General features: G+C 42.4%; 1 protein-coding gene across 1 annotated transcript; it reads right to left on the bottom strand.

Annotated features, from left to right (window-relative positions):
- Positions 1-13046: 13046 nt before the first annotated feature.
- LOC131248512 (probable methyltransferase PMT16) lies at positions 13047-19362 on the bottom strand. The gene is made up of 6 exons (XM_058248821.1): positions 18373-19362; positions 15137-15347; positions 14235-14532; positions 13755-14147; positions 13594-13671; positions 13047-13380 (listed from the first exon to the last, which is right to left on the bottom strand). Exons 1-6 carry the CDS (start codon positions 19042-19044, stop codon positions 13134-13136), a joined length of 1899 nt encoding a protein of 632 aa, XP_058104804.1. The 5' UTR covers positions 19045-19362; the 3' UTR covers positions 13047-13133.
- Between the last annotated feature and the right edge of the window lie 3650 nt (positions 19363-23012).

The raw sequence follows: 23012 nt of genomic DNA, 5'->3' as shown, positions 1-23012 counted from the left end.
CTTCTATAGAAAGATAAGGCAATGCAGGTAGTACATAGTCCAGAGGTCTAGATTTAATTCATGGCAATTGACTATCATCTGCCTTTTCTTCTCATTGCTGGGTTTATTTCTTAATCAGGTCATATAAGTACTCGGTGGTAGACTTTTAGGACTTTCAACAACTGGTCAAGGGTTTGAGCATCCATAGGTGGTGAAATCCCACTGCAGCGTGAATGTGTGGGGGTGTGTGTGCCTGTGTTAAAAAAGAAAGGTCATATTAGTTTATGCTCAGGGGGCATATTTAAGAATTTTGGCAGAGTATGCCACCTTTTTTTTTTGTTAACCCTGTGCTAGGTGGTGAAATCCCACTGCAGCGTGAATGTGTGGGGGTGTGTGCCTGTGTTAAAAAAAAAAGGTCATATTAGTTTATGCTCAGGGGGCATATTTAAGAATTTTGGCAGAGTATGCCACCCTTTTTTTTTTTGGTTAACACGCGCACACACACTCATGCGTGGTGGGATTTCACCACCTATGGGTACTCAAACCCTTGACCAGGTGTTGAAACTCCTGAGAGTCTACCACCGGAGCAGGAGTGAGGACCCAGAGTATGCCACTTAGGCAAACCTCCTCAGGCAAATCAGAAATTATGTGCGTGGAACACATCATCATCTCACCATCATTATCCAAGTCTTATCCCAACTGGTCAGGTTCGGCAGCATGAACCCTTTCAATTTCACACCATCACGGGCTATTACTTGAGCTAGACCATAGGTCTTCTGAGTCATTTCATATTACCTCCACCAATGTCCATTCGGGCCTTGTTCATATGCTTTTAGAGCCTTCAATTTGCGCCAACTCACTCTTAGTTGCACACATGAGCTCAAATAGACGACTAAACTGTGAAACCCCTTCCATTGCTCTGATCCGTGGATGTTTGTCGTAGAAGGTTGCAAAATCACATATATTGAACAATCCTAACCTCTGATCTGTAGATGTTTATTGTTGAAACTAGGACCATTGGATCACTTTCATTTTTAATCATCCAATAAATGACCCCCTCTGAACGCCAACCATTAAAAACTTCTGAAGGTCCACTGTAATGTTTATTTGCCATATGATAATGTCACACGGACCTGTATGAATGGAAAACACAAATATCAGCTTGATCAAAACTTGTGGGCCACAGTTCTTTAAAGGTCATTCACTGCTGTTTCTTGTGGTGTGGCTCACCGGAGATTTGGATCTGCTTCATTTCTGGGACCATACCATAAAATGATATGGAAAAATGGATGGGTGGCATAGATATACAACACATACGTTGAGGTGGGCCCCACGATCAGTGTCCCACTCACATGGCTGGTTCCGGGTCGCGTCGCACAAACGCTCTCTCCTTGGCGACCTGTTCCAGATCTTCGCTCAGCACATACGGGTTTTCAGTTCTAACAAGTGGGGCCATGGTTTGATAATCCAGACAATTGATTTGTTGTGCCACACAGTAGTTGTATCATACTCCAAAAATCAACTTGATAGAACGATATTAGCCTTTTGATTTGTGGCTACAGATAGATGGTTGCTGGTTGACGGGAGTGTATAGTGTCCGACGGATTCGGACTTCTCTGCCTTTGCCGCGGTTCAGGATTCAGCATGTGTGGCCACCCACTGGGGTCCACGTGCTGAGATGGGCCAATGGTCTGAACCTTCCATATTCTCGTTACTACATTAAATAAGTTACTGCCGTGTTATTACGGTTCAGTGATGATCCTAACCTTTGATTTTTAGATTCAAATGTCGCCCCATAAAAAATGTCTCATTCGTTTACTTAATAGTGATGGTTTTTTACGGCTGCCCATATAGCATGGAGTCTATAGCATTGCCGGTTATGATCGTTGGACCACTCAACATATGGGTCCCAGTCCCCGGATTGACGCGGATTAGCTACTGATAGACAGGTTGAGCAGCGAGAGTCGCTACTGAAGCGATGTCACCAACTTCTGTGGGACCCACCATGATGTGTGTTGTATACACACCGTCCATCCATTAGGAGTGATTATTTCAGGGCATGAGACAGAGAATAAGTCAGATACAAAGCTCGAGTGGACCCCACCACAGAAAACAGTGGAGAGAGTGATGCCCACCATTGAAAATTTCTAAGGGCCATACAAGTGTTCGATCAAGCTGAAATGTGTGTTTTCCCTTCTTTCATGTCTGTATCAACTTATGAACACATTCGATCTCAGATAAACATCATAGTGGACCTTTGGAAGGTTTCAACGGTGGACGTCACTCTTTCCACAGTTTTCTGTGGTGGTGGGGTCCACTCCATATTTGGATCTGACTCATTCTTTGTCTCATGCCCTAAAATGATTTCTACAACGGTGCGGATACAATACATATATGATGGTGGGTCCCACGGACCTGGGTGACGTCACTTCAGGAGCGACTCTCGCTCCTCAACCTGTCAGTATCTAATCCGCGTCCTTGATAGATGGACTGACGCAGAGTAAACATTATCAAATAGGGTATTTTACAATAAAAAAATGTTTTTCAGCATCAATTTAAGTAATTATCAGTAGAGCACCATCCATTAATGCTCCTTTGGTGACTCAAGTGGGCCCTGCCATGATGTTTATGTGAAATCAATCCCACCCACGAGGTGAGTCACCTGGTTTTAGGCTAGGCCATCCATGTTTCAGGTAGACCATGCTATTAAAATCAGTGTACGGGGCAACGTTCACCCTTCAAACTGTTTCTCTTGGTGTGGCCCATAAAAGTCACAAATGGACCTTACTTTTGAACCCTAGGCCTAAACTTTGGTGTGGCATCTAATGGTTGGAGTGAATTTCATATAATTATCGAGGTGGGCCTAATGTGGGATTACACATTTATGGTCTCACATACATATCATGGTGGGAAATCAGGGTTGCCCCAAAAAAATCAGGGTCCCGTACATAAAGATCAATAATTTTAATATTTCAGTGGAACTCTATGTTCTTCAACGCTTCTGCAGGGGCCACTGCAATATGGGAAATCTACTTGTACAATTAGATGTGTAATTCTTCATTAGGTACAAGACTAATATAAAATCCATATTTTTAATATTTGGATGGAACTCTCTGTTCTTCAATCATTTTGACAGGGCCCACTGTGATGTGTATGGGAAATATACTTGGACCATTAGATGTGTAATTCTTCGTTAGGTATAACACCAAAATATCAGGCTAATTTGTGATTCAGGCAAGCACATCAATTGTCACATCCATCCGGGATTCAGCTGGCCTGCCTTGTACCCTACTTCCAATCGTGCGGTCTACCCAAATTAATGATGAAGTTGAGTTTTGGTCACGGTGGGCCCACTTGATCTGCCGATCCCTTAAGGGAAGGTATGGTAATGATAATGACCGAGGTAGCTTATTGAAATCCTATTCGGATTGGGCACTGCCGCCGTCCTTCCCGAGCCTGGCATGGGAAGGGGCAGGGGCTCTTAAGGGGCGAATGTGATGTATGGGTTTTATCCACACCGTCCATCCATTTTTCCATATCATTTTAATGGTGGTAGTAAAAAAAGCGGAGGCAGATTCAAGTCTCAAGTGGACCACACCACAGGAAGCAGCGGTGATAAGGCCAACTGTGATGGTTAAATGAATTTGTCATCCAACTTGTTCATAAAGTCACATAAATCTGGATGAAAGGAAAACACAAATTTCATTTTAATCCAAAACTTATGTGTGGGGCCAACCTTTTTAGATGGAAAACATTTCCCATATATATTGTGGGATAAGAGGTACAGAACGCTGAACGGTTCCTCTTTTTCAGACGCTACTCAGGTTATCGTGGGCCCATCTGGATACCTAACAAACTACGGGCGCGGCTTCGGTGGATACCTAACTGTGGGGCCCACCTTGATTTATTTACCTTAAATCCACGCCGCATATCCGTTTTGAAATATCATTTTAGGGCATTATCCAAAAAAAATTAACAGATTCAAATCTTAGGCAGACCATACCACAGGAAACAGTGGTGCTTGAATCCTCACCATTAAAAAATACTTAGGGGCCATCAAAATGTTTATTTCCCATCCAACCTTTTGATAAGCTCCCAAACACCTGAATGAAGGGCCCACAAAAATATCAGCTTGATCCAAAACTTTTGGCCCACGAAAAGTTTTTAATGGTCAATCACCTCTGTTTCATGTGATATGATCCAACTGAATTTGAATCTGCTTCGTTTTTCGATATCATACCATAAAATATTATTTTAAAACGGTTTGATGGCATGGATGTAAGAAACATACATCAAGGTGGGCCCCAAAGTCAGGGATCCCACCCACTTTGGTGGATCCGCGGATCCACCGAAGCCACGCCCACGAACTAGTGAACGACGAATGAGCCGGCACAACCCAAGGACTGGACCCCATCCATATGGTGCTAGGCCTGGATCCAAAATCAACTAAATATACAACTTAGGTGGGCCACACCACGTGTAATAATGGAGATATTACGCCAACCATACGTTTTTACGTAAGTCCGTATTTTTATTTATTAATTAATTATCAAATCTGCATACCTATTCCCTCCTAATTTTATAATTCAGGTCACTGAGCCGGATGTGACCTTATCCATTGAAGTCAAATTGTAAAATAATATTAGGTTGGTTTTGATAGGGACGGTGGGCCCACTGGCCTAGGTCCATGTGCACCCCACCTGCTCCGCTACCCCATGGTCTGATGGACCGTTGGCTACTCATGCATCACAGCGTATGTTTTGGTGATTAGTCTATCTGCTCAAGTACGGTATATCTATGTAAGTACGGCGGTCATACAGATCATTTTTATGATTGGGCCCACCGTGGATGAGATCATGCTACAACAATCTATCAGTTTGGATGCCTAAATCTTCAACTGAAGAGTGATTTTAGTCGAGCACTATTAATGATGGGGCCCATCAGATAAATGGTCTGGATAGCTGAAATGGTGGGTCATGCTGGGATTGGCCAATTCAATACCTAATCATGCAATGCTTTGTGGTGAATCTCATTATTAGATCATTGTTAGGTAAAAGGTTCATATCAAATCAACTACGATTGAACCAAAACAATTGCCTGAGGAGCTTAGGTGGCAGGATTTAATTGGGTCACTTGTTAGATACGATGTTATGCATGTTTGTAAGTTATTCGGTCGAGTTTATCATAGGGTTTAGGGTTGAACATAGCTAAATTAAATAGCAGCTATGAACTGCTGTAGAACAAATAACTTTCAAATATACTTTGCATAGGCTTATTTTTAATTTTTTAATTTTTTGGTTTAACACACGCAAACACACCCCTACTAACTCAAGCCATAGTGGATTTCACCGCTTAGCTTAGGAAACTGGCATGTGGTATAAAAAATTCTATTGTAACTGCACGTGAAGGATGGTAAAATTTGCTTGGGCCATGTACCACTGCTACCAACAAAAGATGATCTTGACAAGGTCATTTCTGTGGGCGTTGTCAGCTGTGATAGGGCCACTAGGAGTGAAAGGTTGCGATTGACTGGCTAACTATAGCCTGCGTAGTACCGCAGGAATAGCCAATGTTTTAATTTGGAAGATCTATCCAACAGGTGGGCCAAATTTTCTTCCTTCCACTTTCTCTGCTGCACACATGGCATGTCAATATGATGATCTGGACCGTTCAATCATTAGGTTAATCATGAATAATTCACATGCCAAAATCTCAGCGGTTGGACAGTCATAGTCATTTAGGAAGCGGCATACAAAAACGACGGATTATTGACTTTGGTACAACATTTCTTACGTGTTTACGATTGTCCGATACTTTGATTTTTAGGTGGCCGTTCTTAGTGAATCAACGGTTCAGATGATTAAACGCATCTGCCACGTGTAAAATACGGAAAGCATGAGAACGAAATATGGGCCTCGCTGGTGGATTGTATTGTACATTCATTTCATACAGTGTGAACCCCTTGATGACCATATTGATATGATCTTTCGTGAAACGGGACGCAAGGATGAATGTGATGAGGTCCATCACCGTATTCCTCAAGGATAACTACTCCAACCGTAGATGTGAAGTTATTTCGCAAATCCGGTTTGCGCGACCCACCATAGTGGGTTGGGTGGTTAAAGTAGCGCATTCTATTTCAAAATTATATATTTTAATCTGATAACTCATTTCGGATTGTGAGATATGGCTGATTTAAGGTTTGATGGTTCAGATCACTTCTGTTATCAATCGGGCCTTTTCTGATCGATCTTGGCCATGAAACTCCACTATGATTTATGTATTTTATCCACTTGTCTGCTTCAGCCTAAAACTGAAGTATATCGCAACCTTAAGTGGATCACACCATAGGAAATAGTGTGAATTGAACATCTGCTGTTGAAAATTTCTTGGGGGCCATAGAAGCTTTGGATCAGGTTTGGATTTTTGTTTTCCCTTCAGCTATGTCTGTGTGATTTTATGAACAGGTTAGATGAGAAAAAAACATCACTGTGGGCGCTAGAAAGGTTTCAACGGTAAAAGTCATTATTCCAACTGTTTCCTATGGTATAGTCCATTTGATCTTTGGGCATCCTTAAATTTTTGTCTCAACTCCTAAAATAAGATGGAAAAACGGATGGACGGCGTGGATAGACCAGATACATTCACGGTGGGCCCAACAGAGTTTACTCAGTGAGATAAGAGCGTGATTAGTAACTCAGTACGCAATCCGATTTCCAAAATGGCATAAAAAATGGATTGTTAGATGAGTGGCTCCGATCTTGCGGACGTGTTCCCACCTTCCACGTGTGAATAAAAAGCTATACTCTCACTCAAGGCTTTAAAAAGGGTCCACCGTCCACTCGGCTCTATCGTCTCCTTCCGCTTGGATTTTCTCATCAGCCTCTTACCCGTGAGCGAATAGTTTATGATAAGGTAGATTTGGGAGAACCAGAGTATGGTAGAATCATCTCTCCAGATTATAGGTGGAAATGTAATATATCAATCTAGACCGTCCATCTTTTAGCCACTACTATGTTTAACAAACGATTCAAAATAGAATTTGATCTGATGATCCCAGCCGTCTGATAATTTTCCTCCAAATAAATAGCAGAAAACACAACTGCTTAACGTCCAATGTTCATCATGGAAATTCTAAGATAATGATGGCTAGGATTGACTAATAGGTATGAATATGATAGTTAATCCAAGATAGGTCTCACATGATAAAGTGTCCTGGTTGTCACGTTATTGTGCCACGTGTACTGGGAAAGGGGGGAACGGATTGGCTACTCCCCCTGACGCCAGCCATTGGCTGGTGGTCGGTGCTCTGTGGGGTCCAAAATGATGTATGCGTATCATCCATGCCGTCCATCTATTTTTATATATCATTTTATGACATGTGAAAAAAAATGAAATATATATCGATCTCAAGTGGACCACATTACAGGAAAAAGTTTTGAATGAATTTTGACCATTAAAAATGTTTTGAGGGCCATAAAAGTTTTGGATTAAGTTGATATTTATTTTTTCCCTTCATCTGGATCTTTATGATCAAATCAACAGACTGGATGTCAAATAAAAAGTACAGTGGGCCTTAGGAGGATTTTAATGGTGAATATCCATTCATTATTTTTCTCCTGTGGTGTGACCTACATAAGATTTATATCCATATAATTTTATGTATCAAGCCATAAAATGATCTGTGAAAATGGATGAACGGAATGGATGAAACACGTACATCATTGTGGGGCCCACAGAGCACCGACAACCAGCCACGGGGCTGGTGTCAGGGGGAGTAGCCAATCCGTTTCCGGGAAAGGGAGCTAGGTCTACCTTCTCGCTCTATCGCGGAGTTTGAAAGAGAAGAGGCAGTTTTCGATGGATAGTTACTCTTCTGCTGTGAATCATGCAGCCATGTTGGGTCCCTATCCATACTTGTCCATTTTCAATAGTTTGTTTTCTACATCTACGGTGCAGCAGTTCGCCCATCATCGCACACGTGGCATGTATGCAACTCAATCCGAACCGTTCAAATGGCAGGTCCCACTGTGGATGGGCAGTAGTCCTAAAACCACACAGTTTGATGATTTCCTAGCTGTCCCCAATCGATGGTCGAAGGAAAATGGTATTCAATAAAAGTTCCTAGAATGAAATTAGACAGTTGAGATCATCTAATTAGTTTGGTATTTATGAAGGTCACGATATGGACGATTCGGATTGGAGCCAATGTACACCACGTGTACGGTGAATGACTTGTAACATGTGAGTTGTACGGAAGAATAGGCGTCCTTCTGGAACATGCATGATGCATGATACACACGTCTCCATCCCCAATACACCATTGACTATGAAGTCTATATTACTTTTTTGGAACGTTTTATTTATTTATTTATTTAAATCAAGCTCATGTGGGCCCACTCTGCAGCATTAGTCAGAGCATCATTGCATCATGCGCACCACTGTAGAGCTAGGCATCCAGTCGAGTCGGATAGAGTTAGGGCTGACCCGACGTAACTCGGTTTTGAAATATATTTGACTCAAACTTGACTCATTAGATACCTAGTCGAGCATGCTTAACCCAATTTAAGTCTAGATTTGGCATAGACTAACTTGGACCGTGTCTAACATAGACATAGGAATCGAGTTGGGTTGAGTCACCAAGCTAGCATTGAGTTGATCTTCTTCTTCTTCTTTTTTTTTTTTTTTTTAATATATATATATTTTTTCTTCTTTTATCTCGATTTAATATAATAGTGTGCTTGAGTTGTTTAGTTTTGAAATATGTTTGACCCAAACTTGACTCACTCGATGCGGAGTCCAGCATGTCGAGTCAGCACCAAGTTGGGGTTAAGTTGATCTTTTTTTTTTTTTCTTTGTTAAATTTTTTTCTGTTTGTATCCTGATTTAATGGTGTACTTAAGTTATTTAGAATAACTTAAAAGTATGTTTAGAATCTCAAGTAGAGTTGCACATACAAATTATTCATTCATTCAATATTATTTGTATCATGAATACCTTTGTGGTGTGTAACTCACGTAACTTTGTCCGTAATAGTAATTCCTTTCTTTACATTCGTCACCAGAATCATACTTTGATTGTCTTTTTATGGCTTGAACTGTGGGAGAATTCAAAGTTGAGTCCAAGCTAGAGGAGTGTAAAAGATGGTTGTTTATTTTTTCTAAATCGGATAATGGACATGTCTTTCCATTGTCATCATTCATAAATTTAATGAGTTTTTTCAACCTCCTTTAATAATCCGATTTGTACAGGATTCCAAACTGTTTATAGAATGCAACGAGACTTTTAAGAAACTTTAACCATTTATTACCTAACTTATGTCACGCACTTGCGTCTGCTTTAGCATCATGTTGTCTCAGAGGGAGTCGATGTTGTCGGGTCCTGTATGCTAATTCCAGGCTTTATTTTATGTTTTCTTTATAATCTCGTTTTTCTTGTTCCCTTAATAGTCTGTTTTCCTATTCTTTATTAAGTGTAGAGGTTCTTCCTCTGACCATTCTTCATTTATAATAGACATACTTTTATATCTTTTGTGATTGGTTGTATTTGCTGCAGGGGAATGGGTAGAAGCCTTTGTATTTGAGTTGAGAATGACTCAAAATAAATTTCAGACTTTTGGAGGAAATTTGCTATTTGTGGCAGCGTCTCTTCCTTGACAAGCCAATTATAATTTTGACTAATTTGTTTTGTTTACAAGTTGTTTTTCACACAACTTGCATTGCAACTTTATCATTTCATCATAGGAGTAAACTTGGGCTCCATAATCCCAAATATCTGCTAATAGATCATTTTCTGATAACATATCTTTGAGTATGAATTTTGAAAGAAAGAATATTTGATTAGGTTGAAGTAACATAAATAATTAAGGAATAAAGATAAACAAATGCAACTAGCCAATCATATGAGATGCGACATTAAGTCATCTAAAAGCATAAACAAAAATATGAGAAATATTTGAAAAAAATTAAAATACGTAAGCTAATAAGCATAGAAAATATCCATTCACTCATCAAATGTTATAATTTAAATTGATCTTTCATTTCATTCGTATGACAAACATCTAAGTAATATGAAGATATTTGACATGAAAAGTAAAAAAAAAAGAAATATATCCAGAGAAAAAATGGAGAGATGAAATGCAGAAAAGGCATGAGTTTTTACATAAATTATATGAAAGCATACAATCTATTTAACCTTGAATTGTCCAAAATGAGATAATTTAAATGGTTTGTATGTTACAAAAAACACACTATATTTATGCCTGACCACATAAAAATTCTCAAATGGGCAACTAATTGTCTAATTCATAAAAAATAAACCACATTAGACTAATTATCTAATGTATAATAATAAGCTAAGCAATAAGCAATGTAATCGTTAATTCATAAAAATAAACCACTAATTGTCTAATTCACAAAAATAAATCACATTAGGCTAACTATTTAATGCACAATAATAAGCTAAGCAACAAGGGGTTAGGGGAATAAGGGTTTAGGTTTAGGTTTAGCTGTTTAGGTTTTGGATTTTGGGTTTAGGGTTTAGGGATTAGGTTTTAAGTTTATGGTTTAGGGTTTTGAAATAGGTCAGCCTGAGCTAGCCTGGATGTACCACAGTCATCACAGACACACCACAGCCAGTTCGGACACACCCAAGTCAACCCGAACTAAATACAAGCACCTGACTCATTTCAATCTGTCCATTCAACCTTACCTGACCCTAATTTCACAAAACCTCCAAATTAGAATAGATAAAATCATGAAATAGAACTCTACAAGTCTTTCTGAACATAAAATTAACTTGATTAGTTGATTTGAAGAGCTGGGTGGCAGTCGAGAGTCAGCTACGAGTGGGTTGGTTTAGACGAGAGGCTGTGCTATGGTAGTTGTCGGATCAGGACAATCGAGTGTGGCCATGTGGGAGATGAGAGAGAGAGAGAGAGAGAGAGAGAGAGAGAGAGAGAGAGAGAGAGGGTGGCTTGTAATGGTGGTGGGTGGCTGTCGGGTTGGGGAGAGGAGGGAGGGAGAGAGGTTGGGTTGGGTGCAGGTGTGTGACGGATAGATTAGATTAGATTTAGTTTACACACACACACACACACACACACACACACACTACTTGAACCCGGTTTCGGATAGAGTCGAGTCAATACTGCATTAGATTTCAAGTCGAGTTATTAGGTGATCGGACTTGACTTGGTTTGAGTTTGGATTGGGTGAAGTTTACTCCGTTCGGATCGAGTTGGGTTTGAATGAGTCAGATGAGTTGAGTTTGCCGAGTTGACTCGTCCTATGCCCAGTTATATGCATTAGTGTTAAAAAAGAAGAATTCAGGGCACAATTATAAGGTAGGGGTCGCATCTTTGATACATGGGTTTTTAGTTCTTACATGTGTGGCTAATGGTTTGGTGATCCAGGTTGTTGCACAATGGGGGGAGTGTTCTCCAAAATTCAAGACCATTGATTTGTTATTGGTTGGTGGGATCTTGTGGTTTGGATTCCGTAAGAATTAATGCAGATCCTATGTTCACAACATGGACGATTTTGATTATTGGACCACTCAGAATGTGGGCCCCACAGAGCAATGACGCATGCTAAATCCAGATTGCGAGAGAGGTGAAAGCGAATTCTATCTCTGTTCCATCTAGATGGGAAGATGATTGGAAACGGCCTAGCTCGATCTCGATTGCCCGATAAGAAGAAGAGCGACCAGCTTGAAGTGGGACCCATCTAGGAGGGAATGAAATGTTACATTAAGATGGGGAAGGTGATGTGAAGTGGGCCCCATTGCAAGATCTTGAAGAAGATCTTGAAGAAAGTGGGCCCCACATCCCATCACCATCAGATTTCCCACCTTGTGGTTGTTAAGAGGGAGAGAGAAAGAGGGTCCACTTCCCATCCCTATTTAGATTTCCCATCTCGTGTTTGTTGAGGGAGAAAGAGAGTAGAGAGACCAAAGCACACAACTAGTAGGCTGCATCCATGAGTTTGGGTCCACTCATATTACCACTAGATAGAGTTGGTCATTGAGTCAAGTCAGACCGAGTTAGGGCTGACCTGACTCAATTCGGTTTTGAAATAGGCCTACCCAAACTCGACTCGACTCGGTACTGAGTCCAGCATATCTAAATCGATCTGAGTTCGGGTCTAGCCTGGACTAATTCGGACCAAGTTAAAAATACTGAGTTGGTACCAATTCGGATCAAGAGATCAGGGAGGGAGGGAGTGGAGAGTAGAGAGAGAGAGGAGGTGGTGATGGTGGTGGGTGGTTGCCGGGCTTGGAAGAGGAGCATGAGGGAGGCAGAGAGAGTTTGTGATTGGATCGGTTGCGAGGGAGTGGAGAGTAAAGAGAGAGGAGGTGGTGATGGTGGTGGGTGGTTGCCGGGCTTGGAAGAGGAGCATGAGGGAGGTAGAGAGAGTTTGTGATTGGATTGGTTGCGATGTATAGGTTACAGATACGTAGAAATTATGATTTTTTTATTATATATATATACCCAAATCCGAATTGAGCCGGTTTCGAATCAAGTCGAGTCTGACCGAATCCAGTTTTACGTCGAGTTACTAGGTAACTCGAACTCGACTCGATTTGAGTTCGGATTGGGTGAAGCATACTCAGTTCGGACGGACTCACCCATTCGGTTAGAGTCGTACGAGTTGAGTCAGGTCTTCCCATGCCTAGCTCTATCCTTGGGAGCTAGGGTTAGGCTCGGTCCCACCACAAAAACCCGATCACACACGTTGGCTGAGACCACTAAGCCGACCGAGCCCCAAGCCATGTTAAAATTGGGCCGGCAGAGATCACTGGTCCTCCAGCCTCCATGGCCCACAACAATCTCCCCTCAAATCACCCACATTGAATTTTTAAGACCACAAAAGAAAAAGGAAATGTACATCATACCCTTTATGAACCCAACATCGACTAACTGCTCAGTAGTATGCAGATTTCAGACAGTTATTTTTCATTTTTATGACTAAAATAACCTAGCGTCCACTCTTTAAAACAGCCATTTAAACATGGCTATTATGGTCATTTGTGAGTATTCAGCGTTAAAAATTTTGATTAGCCCAGAGACAGACACCATAAACAAATATCAATTGAAAGAATAGCATTTTCAGAAAACAAAACAAAAAACAAGAAACCAAAACCACATTGAGGTCTCTCTACTCCAGTTGGCTGTTGGAGTCTTCTTGATCTTTGCCGGGTGCGGTCCAGTACAATTTAACGGCTAGGAGAAGCTTCTCCCTCTCCAGAGGCCCATCTTCATGATCTACAATCTGGGTGTCCCATTTCATCCCATCCGTTAAACTCTTGATTTTCACCAGCACATCAACATCATCTCTAAAGATCACTGTCCCTTCAGGTCTCAATATTCTATCCATCTCCAATAGAATATCTTCCATTTCACATCTAAAAACACAAGCATGTCATGTTATTAGATAGCCATTAAAGGGTAGGCCCCACAAAGGAAAAATGGAACCATGCAATTCATCAGGTGGGACCCTCTATGAACATGACCAGATCCATTGGGGCCCACCTGATGAACAGCCTGGATCTCAAGCATGTGTGCCTCACTTGTAATGATGGCATTCTATGGTGGGTGAAATTCAATTGCAATATTACCTGTTCTGGTAGAGGCTAAACACGGAATCCGCGTGGAGAAGATCATACGTCCTTGGATATGTCGACATGGCTTCGCACCTGCAATGGAACGAATCAAATTCAAATGAAGGAATGAACATGACACTTCTTCGAATGCGATATAGACCACGTGAAGCATTTACCAATTCTGATATGTCCCAATCAACCCGCGTTCGTAGATGACCCCTAGAGTGTTGATCTTTGATTCGGTGGGGACCACGTTCATGACCCACACTGGATCATCAATCAGTGCGGCCGCAAATCCTCCGAAGCCTGCATTCATGTCCAGCAAGTTGCGGTACCTCCCACGCTGGCCCAACTGATTGATGGCAGCCTTGTAGTATCCCAATCTCTTCTTCCAGAGTTCTGTATCATGTAAGAACAGCTCTGGTGTAGCTCCCTCCAAGCTTCCACTTTCAATCCTCGGTGGGACTGCAGTCAGTCTTTCCGGCCATTTCTGCAGTGCCCCACCTGCGACTTCTTGTATCGTGGCCGCCTCAGGGAGGGGAGTTATGCAAGCCTCCATTTTCGTGTACCTGCATTGGCATTTCAAGTCAGCAAAACTCCTAATGGATTTAAATGAAATCCAAATGAAATTAGACTTAGAATATGAAACGACTAACCATCCGGCGTCCGGATTTTGCGTTTGGCAGAATCGAGGGGTCTTGAAGACCTTTCGGTTGATTTTGCAGTGTACATGATTAGTGGGTTTCTGCCAAATGGCAATGTCGCCCTTCTCTTTCAATTTCTTCCAACAGAGACTTCTTGCTACTGCCTCGATTGCAGACTGCTCGGCCTTCAGGTCTTCCTCCGTTCTCTTCCAGCCCTTCCAGTGAGTCTTCCAGTTGATTGGTGGCCCAGACAGAACCCAATACCCACCGGGCCGTAGGATGCGATCAATTTCAATTAAGTACAGCCCATCTGTTTTATGAATTCTAAATACAATCAACAACAATCTGAAAGTGAACCAAGAAATGGCAAGCGCCTGTTTGGTTTGCCACTTAAAATATGATTCCATCTCATTTTAATAACACAGTAATTATGTATTAGAGATTATAGTTTATGGCATGTTTGGTCGAACCAAATTTCAGCAAATATCATGAAATTCAGCACGGCATTAGACTGATTAATCATGAACCTTAATGACATTCGATTCAATCAAACACGCCTTTATTAAATTATAGGTTATCAACATTATTTTGAATCATTACCTACATATCTAATACATAATCATAGTAAACTAAAATAAGATGAACTCAAGTGGATTTCTCAAGGTGATCTGCAACATGTGTGAGATCTAGGCCACTCATTAGGTGGTCCATCATGAACATGCCACATGTCAAAAATGGACTCGTCTACGGCCACCTGATGAATGAGTGGACTAGTCCTTTTATGGGTCAGATCAAATGTACAGAGAGGCCCGCCTGATGAATGAAGGTGGATCACCTCTCCAATCTACTTCTCAAACCACTCAGGTAATTATATGTAAAAATTCACAAAGCCATTTAAATTCCAATTGAATTACCATAGAGGTGCCACGGAATGAGGCACCGAGAGCAATGCGCCATGTCGAAAGCCCTCGAAGGGTATGGAAGCCTGATGGATGCGAGCACTCCGATCATAGCTGGAATTCCACGTTCGAGCGCAAATTGCACCTGTGCTTCGTGTGAGTCCCTCGGTGCAAATGACATGGCCGTGATGTTCCGGGACAGAAGGTAACCTCCCCAGCTTGCAACCTATGATACAAACAACACATTCATAATCAAATGATCTGTTTTCCTCACAAGCACAGAGATGTCTTTTCTACTATCAGTTTTCTTCTTTAAGGGCGTGTTTGGTTGCACCAAATATCATGATGTTATTTGGTGCAACCAAATGCACCTTAAACAATGATTGGCTTAATCACTTACAATGAAATCTGGGTGTAGGCAATGAACAGTTCATAATCGTATACTTTCACACTTGTGTTGCAGTTGGTGAATCCAGACTGTTCATTTGGCAGCTTAAATTGGATTGGCCAATGCTGGAAAAAACAAACTGATAGGTTGATCCTAGTTGTCCGATCTGCATCCTCGGAAGAAATGGTTTATCAATCAGATGGTTAGGATTGTCCAATTAATGCAGATTACGTAATGTGGACCATGCAAGGTTGGACCACCAGATTGATGGAAAGGTGGTGAATGAGCAATGATGATACTAAAATTTCCTCAAGTTATCATGGTCACCCTCTTATTCTTGATTTAGTTATTGTGCCCACTTGATTGCTTGAGGTGGTGGTTACCATCACATGAAAACCGTTGGATCGATACTACTGAAATTTCTAGCGTAAGTGGTAAGTGATTACACCAGATGATTCATGTGTCTTGCCTTACAAGAGTCCATCAATGGTCAGTGGGACCGAGTTGACCCAGTCACACGGCTAACTCGGCCATCTGATCTCCTATCCAACGCCAGTTTCTTTGAAACTCACACCCACCCTCATTGATTTGCATACACACCATTTTTGGGGTGATGTTTTATACTAATGCCTGGCACTCATTTAACTCAAATCAAACCGTCCAAATAGTGGGACCCACTTCAGTTAGGTCAAAGGCCCCAAATCAGATTGACTGGACAACCCCATCCTCCCATAAAAACTGACACTTCCCCATTATACGGTGAGCCATGGATTTTTGTGTAGTACTGTTCTGTTCATTACCCACCTAAAGTGGGGCCCACCATTCGGACCGTTTCATATGGGTGGGTGGGTATACATGTCCTGTGAACCATAAAAAATGAGGTCCACCATTTGGACCGTTTCATTTGGGTGGTATACATGCCCTGTCTGCAATTAATGTAGGCACGCGTGTCAACCATCACAGTCAGCCAGAGTATAAAAGTTTTTCTCATTCTACACTGGCAGCGACAAAACAGTGAAAAAAAATAAGAAAAGAAAAAAAGAAATAAAAAAGAAGAAGAAGTTACACATGACATCAGCCAAAGCCGTCAGTCGTCAGTTAGGTGCGTTTCGCGCCACGGCTCTATATTTGCCACCATTTATTTAAGAAGAATTATATGGTACTCGATCCGAGCACAGCATACGCCGGCTTTAAATTCTGATAAGTGGGACCGTTGTTCGGAAATCTAGACTACTGGTCTGTTACCTCCTAACGTGGATGTGTCATAACTCAGAAAAATTCCCAAGATCCAGGACGCTGGGCTTGAGATTCTTTCAGTTGATTGCTATTTATCTACCTAACCGTCCTTTTTCAGGCCATGAATAGAAAGCTTATTATGGATCAATCGAGGATATTTTATAGTTCCTCGTCCATCCATGATGGGGCAGGACAGATGAGTGATCCTGATTACAGAAAAACCGGCCCCACTTTTCAGAATTTCTGAATTGAAAAACACGTGCATTCCTGACTTAAACGGTGGCAATTGTAAACCAGCAAACATGTATCTCAACTCCAGGCCGTCCATACTGTAGGACCGATTGCAGATGCAGCAAACACCAAGACCCCATCCTAACCGTCCAATCGATGCCCATCAGATGGACAATCAAAACGGTGCTGAGAACTTGGACGGTCTGTATTTACTCCACAAAGGCCACGTGTATGTTTGATGAGTTGTCACACCTACAATTGTGGAGAACGTACATAACACTCCAGCGCAACTTTATTTTCCTGTCAGAATTGGCTGCTATTGCTATTTTTCTCCACTAAAAGGATTCAGTAAAATGACTATTTTGCCCCTCTACCGATGATATCTCATGTTAGTCAGCCCCTCCCCAGATATCCCCGCAATGTCTTTTAATTATTGAAGAGAAAACATAAAACCCGGTTTTCCAACCAGACCCGACCCGACCCGACCCGACCGGTCAACTCCTAACCCGGAAACCACATTACAAAAGATGTGGGACCCACTGTAGATTGGTCATGGTCCAAAAATCTCAATTGATTAGATAATGTTGAGTACCTCTTATCAATGGACATTCGTTTGTTGAATTTTGACCGTCTAGACCGCAGGAAAAAGCGGAGATTGGGCGTCCACCGTTGAAAACTCGTTGGGGTCCACAGAAGTTTTGGGTCAAGCTAATATTTATGTTTTATCTTCATCCGTATCTGTGTGATCTTATGAACAGGTTGGGTGGCAAATAAACATCATCGTGGGCCCTATGAAGGTTTCAACGGTGGGAGTCAGTATCCACACTGCTAGCTGTAGTGTGGTCCACTCGAGCTTTCAATCTTCCTTATTTTTTGGCAAATGCCCTAAAATGAGCTAGAAAAATGAATGCACGGCGTGGATATAACACACACATCATGGTGGGGCCCACAAGAAAGGGGTCAGTACCGAATCCGATTCCGTACTTGCTGCCCACTGGGGCCCGCGTGCTGGCTAGTCCAATGATCAGAACGGTCCATTTTGTGTATGACCATCGCTACGCGGTGAAAAGAATATTTTCAATTGCTTCCATTCAACTCTAGAAACTAACGGACGAATCATGACGTGGTAACAAAAAAATATGGACGGTCCAAATAATCTGACCATCTAAGAATGTGGGCCCCAGTGGTTGGTGACACACGCCGGATCCTGAGCCGCTACAGACGGAAAGCGAACACGAAAAAACGGGTATAATAAATTAGCAAATACAGACCCAAACCGTCCGGTCCGTTTCTAAAAAACCGAGCTTTCAACGAGCCGGTTCAAAAACCAAACCGTCCGGTCCGTCTCTAAAAACAACAACTGAAAATGAAAATTCAGAAGGAGAGACGAACATACCCCACAACCGGTATCGATGGCGGTCCTGATCGAACCGTCCCTCAAAGGGATAAGCTTCTCGATATCATCAATATAAGCATCGGCCCCACGTGGGAACATGGTCCCACCGCCCGGGAACCGGAACTTTTCGCCCTCGACCCGGATCCAGTTCTGACCCGCTTTCTCGATCGTCAGTTCCTTGTGCGGCACGTTTGCGAACCACGCCAGCTCCCTGCTCTCGGGCCACGCAAACGGGTTCCGGTACCCGAACGGAGCCGGCACCAGACACTTCAGCAGTTCTCTCTTCGCAGGGCAGTGTCGCTCTCTGTACACCAACCTCTCCCTGGCGTATTTTAGCGACCGGTCCCTGTCCTCACACGGCGTATACTCGCTGTACCGCGCGTCGCACGGGGGGTAGTGCCGCGCGACCTCCGCGGGCGGCACGTCAGTGTCGTCGGCGGAGTGGTGGGTTGAGAAGTCAAGCGCGGCGGCGGGGTGGATTCTCGCCGGAGGGCAGGGGGTTACGGCGAGGAGAGTGGAAGTGGGTGTGAAGGAGCCGTGCTGCCATACGCCGAGGAGATAGGATAAGGAGCAGAGAACGGTGAGGAGAGCGATGGGAAGGAGGCTTATTCTCTTCCAGTAAGGGAAGTAGAGCTTACATACACTGGAGTAGGGTGTATGCGCGCTAGCCATGGCCACTTCTTCTTTGGGGGATTAAAGAGGATTTTAAAGGTTTTTGTAGGAGGATGGGAAGAAGGTCATGAAGGATAGATGATGGAAGGTTGGACTCGATCAAAAACAGGAAGCCATGTATATATCATATATGTATGTATAGATGGATGGATGGGGTCGTTGGATGATGGTGGGATTGGATTGGGTTTTTTCTTGTGAGGGGGATGAGTAGGAATATTTTAAGCTGGGGTCGCCGAATGCCTTAATTAGGATTCTGAAGGTAAGCTTCAAATAGGTGGGATTTGGGTGGTGCTGTTTCCATTTTCGTACTCGATAGAAGAGCATGGTACGGAGGACTACTGATTCAACTGGTCCCCTCGCTCGTGGAGTGATCGCAGTTTGAATTGGTAGTCCGGTGGACTACAAAACTGGGTATTGGCTTGCCTCGGAAGCCGATTGTGTACTGAGCAACTCAGTACGCGTACTGAGTATGTGGGGTCCACCGTTAGTAAAGTATTTTATCCACACCGTCCATCCGTTTTATCAGATCATTTTATGGCATTAGGAAAAACTTTAATCGTATAAAAATCTCAAGTGGACCATACCCCAGGAAACAGTGTGAATTAAAATATTACCGTTGAAAACTCATCGGGGATCACAGAAGTTTTAGATCAATCTGATATTTATGTTTTCGCTTCATCCATGTCTGTGTGATCTTTTGAACAGGTTGGATGACAGATAAAAATCACTCTTTTCCCTAAGAAGGTTTCAACGGTGGATATCATTCTTCGTACTGTGTCTTGTGGTATGGTGCACTGAAGCTTTGGATATGATCCAATTTTGAGACCATGCCCTAAAATTATCCGGAAAAACGGATGTACGGCATGGATTAGACAAATACATTCATGGTGGGCCCCAAAGATTTTACTCAGTATGATTAAGCCAACCGAGTTATTCAGTACACAGTCCGCTTCCGCTTGCATCCATATACGGTGGGGATGATCACATGCGTTCACGTTCGAGCTGTCTTGGACGCACCGAGATGTGTGAGTTTCATCCAAACCGTACATTATATGCGCGCCCCCATTTTTAATACTAGAAGTTGAAACCTGGTCTGATAAATTATTCAGGTGGGCCGTATCGAAGGGAACAGCGTGGGACATGTGAGAGGGGACCCCACCAAAGAAGCTTCCAGAGGGAATGTGGGGTCCCCCTTGTTCTATATGTGTCATCCAGACCATTCATATGGTGGGTCCAAAATTCAAGACATACCAATTTTAGATGGGCCACAGCAAGTGAATATATAGGCTGTAGAAGTTCTTGTAGTTTGATTCATGAGATGCATCGCACCTGAGTTTTCGAGAGATACGATTCTTGATGTACGGGTACCTTGGGAATTAGAAGCACTCGCAGGGTTCGGATTCTTAAAAAGATCTATATCGCGGAAACGGATTGGCTATTGCCCCTGACACCAGCCAATGACTGGTGGTCTGTGCCATGTGGGCCTACCATGATGTATGTGTTTCATCCATTGTATCCATCTATTTTTAAAGATCATTTTACAGTATGAGTCCCAAAATGAGTTATATCCAAATCTCAATTGGACCACATTACAAGAAATAGTGTTGAATGAGGGTTAACCATTAAAAACATTTTGAGGGTGATAAAAGATCGGATGTCAAATAAAGAGTATAGTGGGCCTTAGGAGGATTTTAATGGTTGATATCCAATCACTATTGTTTTCACGTGGTGTGGTCCACCTAATATTTATATCCCTCTCATATTTTTGGGATCAAGCCATAAAATGATACGTAAAAATCGATGAAACACATACATCATGGTGGGGCCCACAAAGCACCGACTACCAGCCACGGGGCTGGTGGCAGGGGGAGTAGCCAATCCGTTGCCCTAAATCGGGCCCTACACGGCTCGAACGTACCGTACGTTCGCATGTACGCTACCTAAGTGCGATTTATCTGAACTCGTGGCAGAGCGCGTTGGTGTATACGGAGGAACGCAGATTCCAGACAGCAACTGCCACTAGCGACGGTGCTCCGTGGGCCCCACCATGATATATGTGTTTTATCCACGCCGTCCATCCATTTTTCCATATCATTTTAGGACAGCATCCCTAAAACGAAGCAGATCCAAATCTAAGGTGGACCACAGCACAGGAAACAGTAGTGATTGATCACCCACCATCAAAAACTTCTCAGGGTACACAAGTTTTGGATCAAGCTGATATTTATGTTTTCCCTTAATACAGGCCTATGTGACCTTATCAACAGGTTTGATGGCAAATAAACGTTAAAGTGGGCCCTAGAAAGTTTTAACGGTGGGCAAAATACAAACACCATCGTATGGCCTACAGTATTTCGCAATCCGCGTCCCATACGTAGGCACTAAGAAGTCGGGAACTTGACAAAAATTAATTTAAATTAAACGGTCCAAATCGTGGGAACGCGGATTATATCCTGTCCCTACCTGTACCGCCCCGTCCTCGACGGAAATCAGTCTATGCAGGTGCTCTGTGGGGTCCACCATGATGTATGGGTTTTATCCACCCCGTTTATTCAATTTTCCATGTCATTTTAGAGTTCAAGCACAAACAAGTGGACTTTTTATATAATACCCGCTGCAGAAATGTCATCATGCAAGAGATACATCAATTAAACAATAATATACTCTGATTAATGTGCACCCCTTCTCTTAATTCAGACCGTTGACTGATTTTCATCTCGACCGTCCATCAAATATGAAGTAATCAGCCAATTATGAAATCAAATTAAAATAAATGTAGGAAGCATCTAAAATGAGACCCATGATTTTAACCATTTATCTACTAACTGTGCAATTTCGCAGTGCCTGCTTATCAACCGTACATGTCAGTGTACAATAACATAAAAATAAAATAATTTAAATATATGTATCCGTTTACTTGTGGAGAGCATCTTCTCAATCTATCTCATTTAGCCTGTATAGGTTAGGCCTGTCCTGGTTTGATTTGTCTAGGCAATGCTGTCTTAGTTATTTACATCTGTCTACAGTTTGTTAAATCCCAAAAGCGTGGTGGTTAGGTTGAAGTCTCTGGTCCACTTATTTTCTATTTCGAGACACCTGAAGCCATGTGGGGCTCATCAGGTTATTAGAATGAAATCCACGCCGTCCATTAGGCTTAAAAACCTTTTATTCTTAATGGGCATTTGTTCTTTTAATTCGGGCTATTGAGTGATTTTCATCTCCACCGTCTATCAAATGTGCAATGATCAGAAAGTTAGGAATTCTAATCAATACTTGTCATGATATACGAGCCATCTAAAATAGGACCCACGATTTTAACGGTTTAGCTTAAGTTATCTGCATGCAACTGTGAAATCTGGGCCAGAATATAAAACGGTTTTTCAATTAAAGACGCGTATCCGCTTATTATATTCAAAAAGTCCACCCTCCCTCGCTTCTTCAGTTGCAGGCCGTACCGGATCTTTTTAATGCATTAATCCACTTGCATCAGCATGAGAGAAGCTTTGATACTCAGGTAGAGTGCGATGGTTGATACGCAGGCACCTACTAATTACTTTACATTTGCATTTTCTAATTAAACAGGCAAAATTATGGGTGCCAGTCTAGATTTCACTCGGTTTGGTGGAAATTGACAGGACCATTAAAAATGAAATGCATCAATGGCCCTATTTCAACGAATACATGTCCATCAATCAGCGGTTAGAATTGCTTGAGAATCTGATTTGGGGGTTCTGATTTAGCTACGTTGGGTTCCATAAAATAGTTGTATCAAGCGTCCACGATTTTTGGGTGCCTGAGCATCAAGCATCATGGGCTGCCAGAGTATCAAATAACTCCCCTTGCGTTATACGGGCGCCGATTCTGTCGGGTCGGGACCTGACTGCTCGTGACCGTGGGCCCGCCTCGATGTATGTTATGTATATGTATATCCCTGCCGTCCATCCGTTTTTCCACCTTATTTTAGGGCA

Source organism: Magnolia sinica, chromosome 6, assembly GCF_029962835.1.
Source record: "Magnolia sinica isolate HGM2019 chromosome 6, MsV1, whole genome shotgun sequence".
Lineage (NCBI taxonomy): Eukaryota > Viridiplantae > Streptophyta > Magnoliopsida > Magnoliales > Magnoliaceae > Magnolia > Magnolia sinica.
Note: the sequence above shows the minus strand (reverse complement) of the source record. Positions and strands in the feature narration are given on the sequence as shown.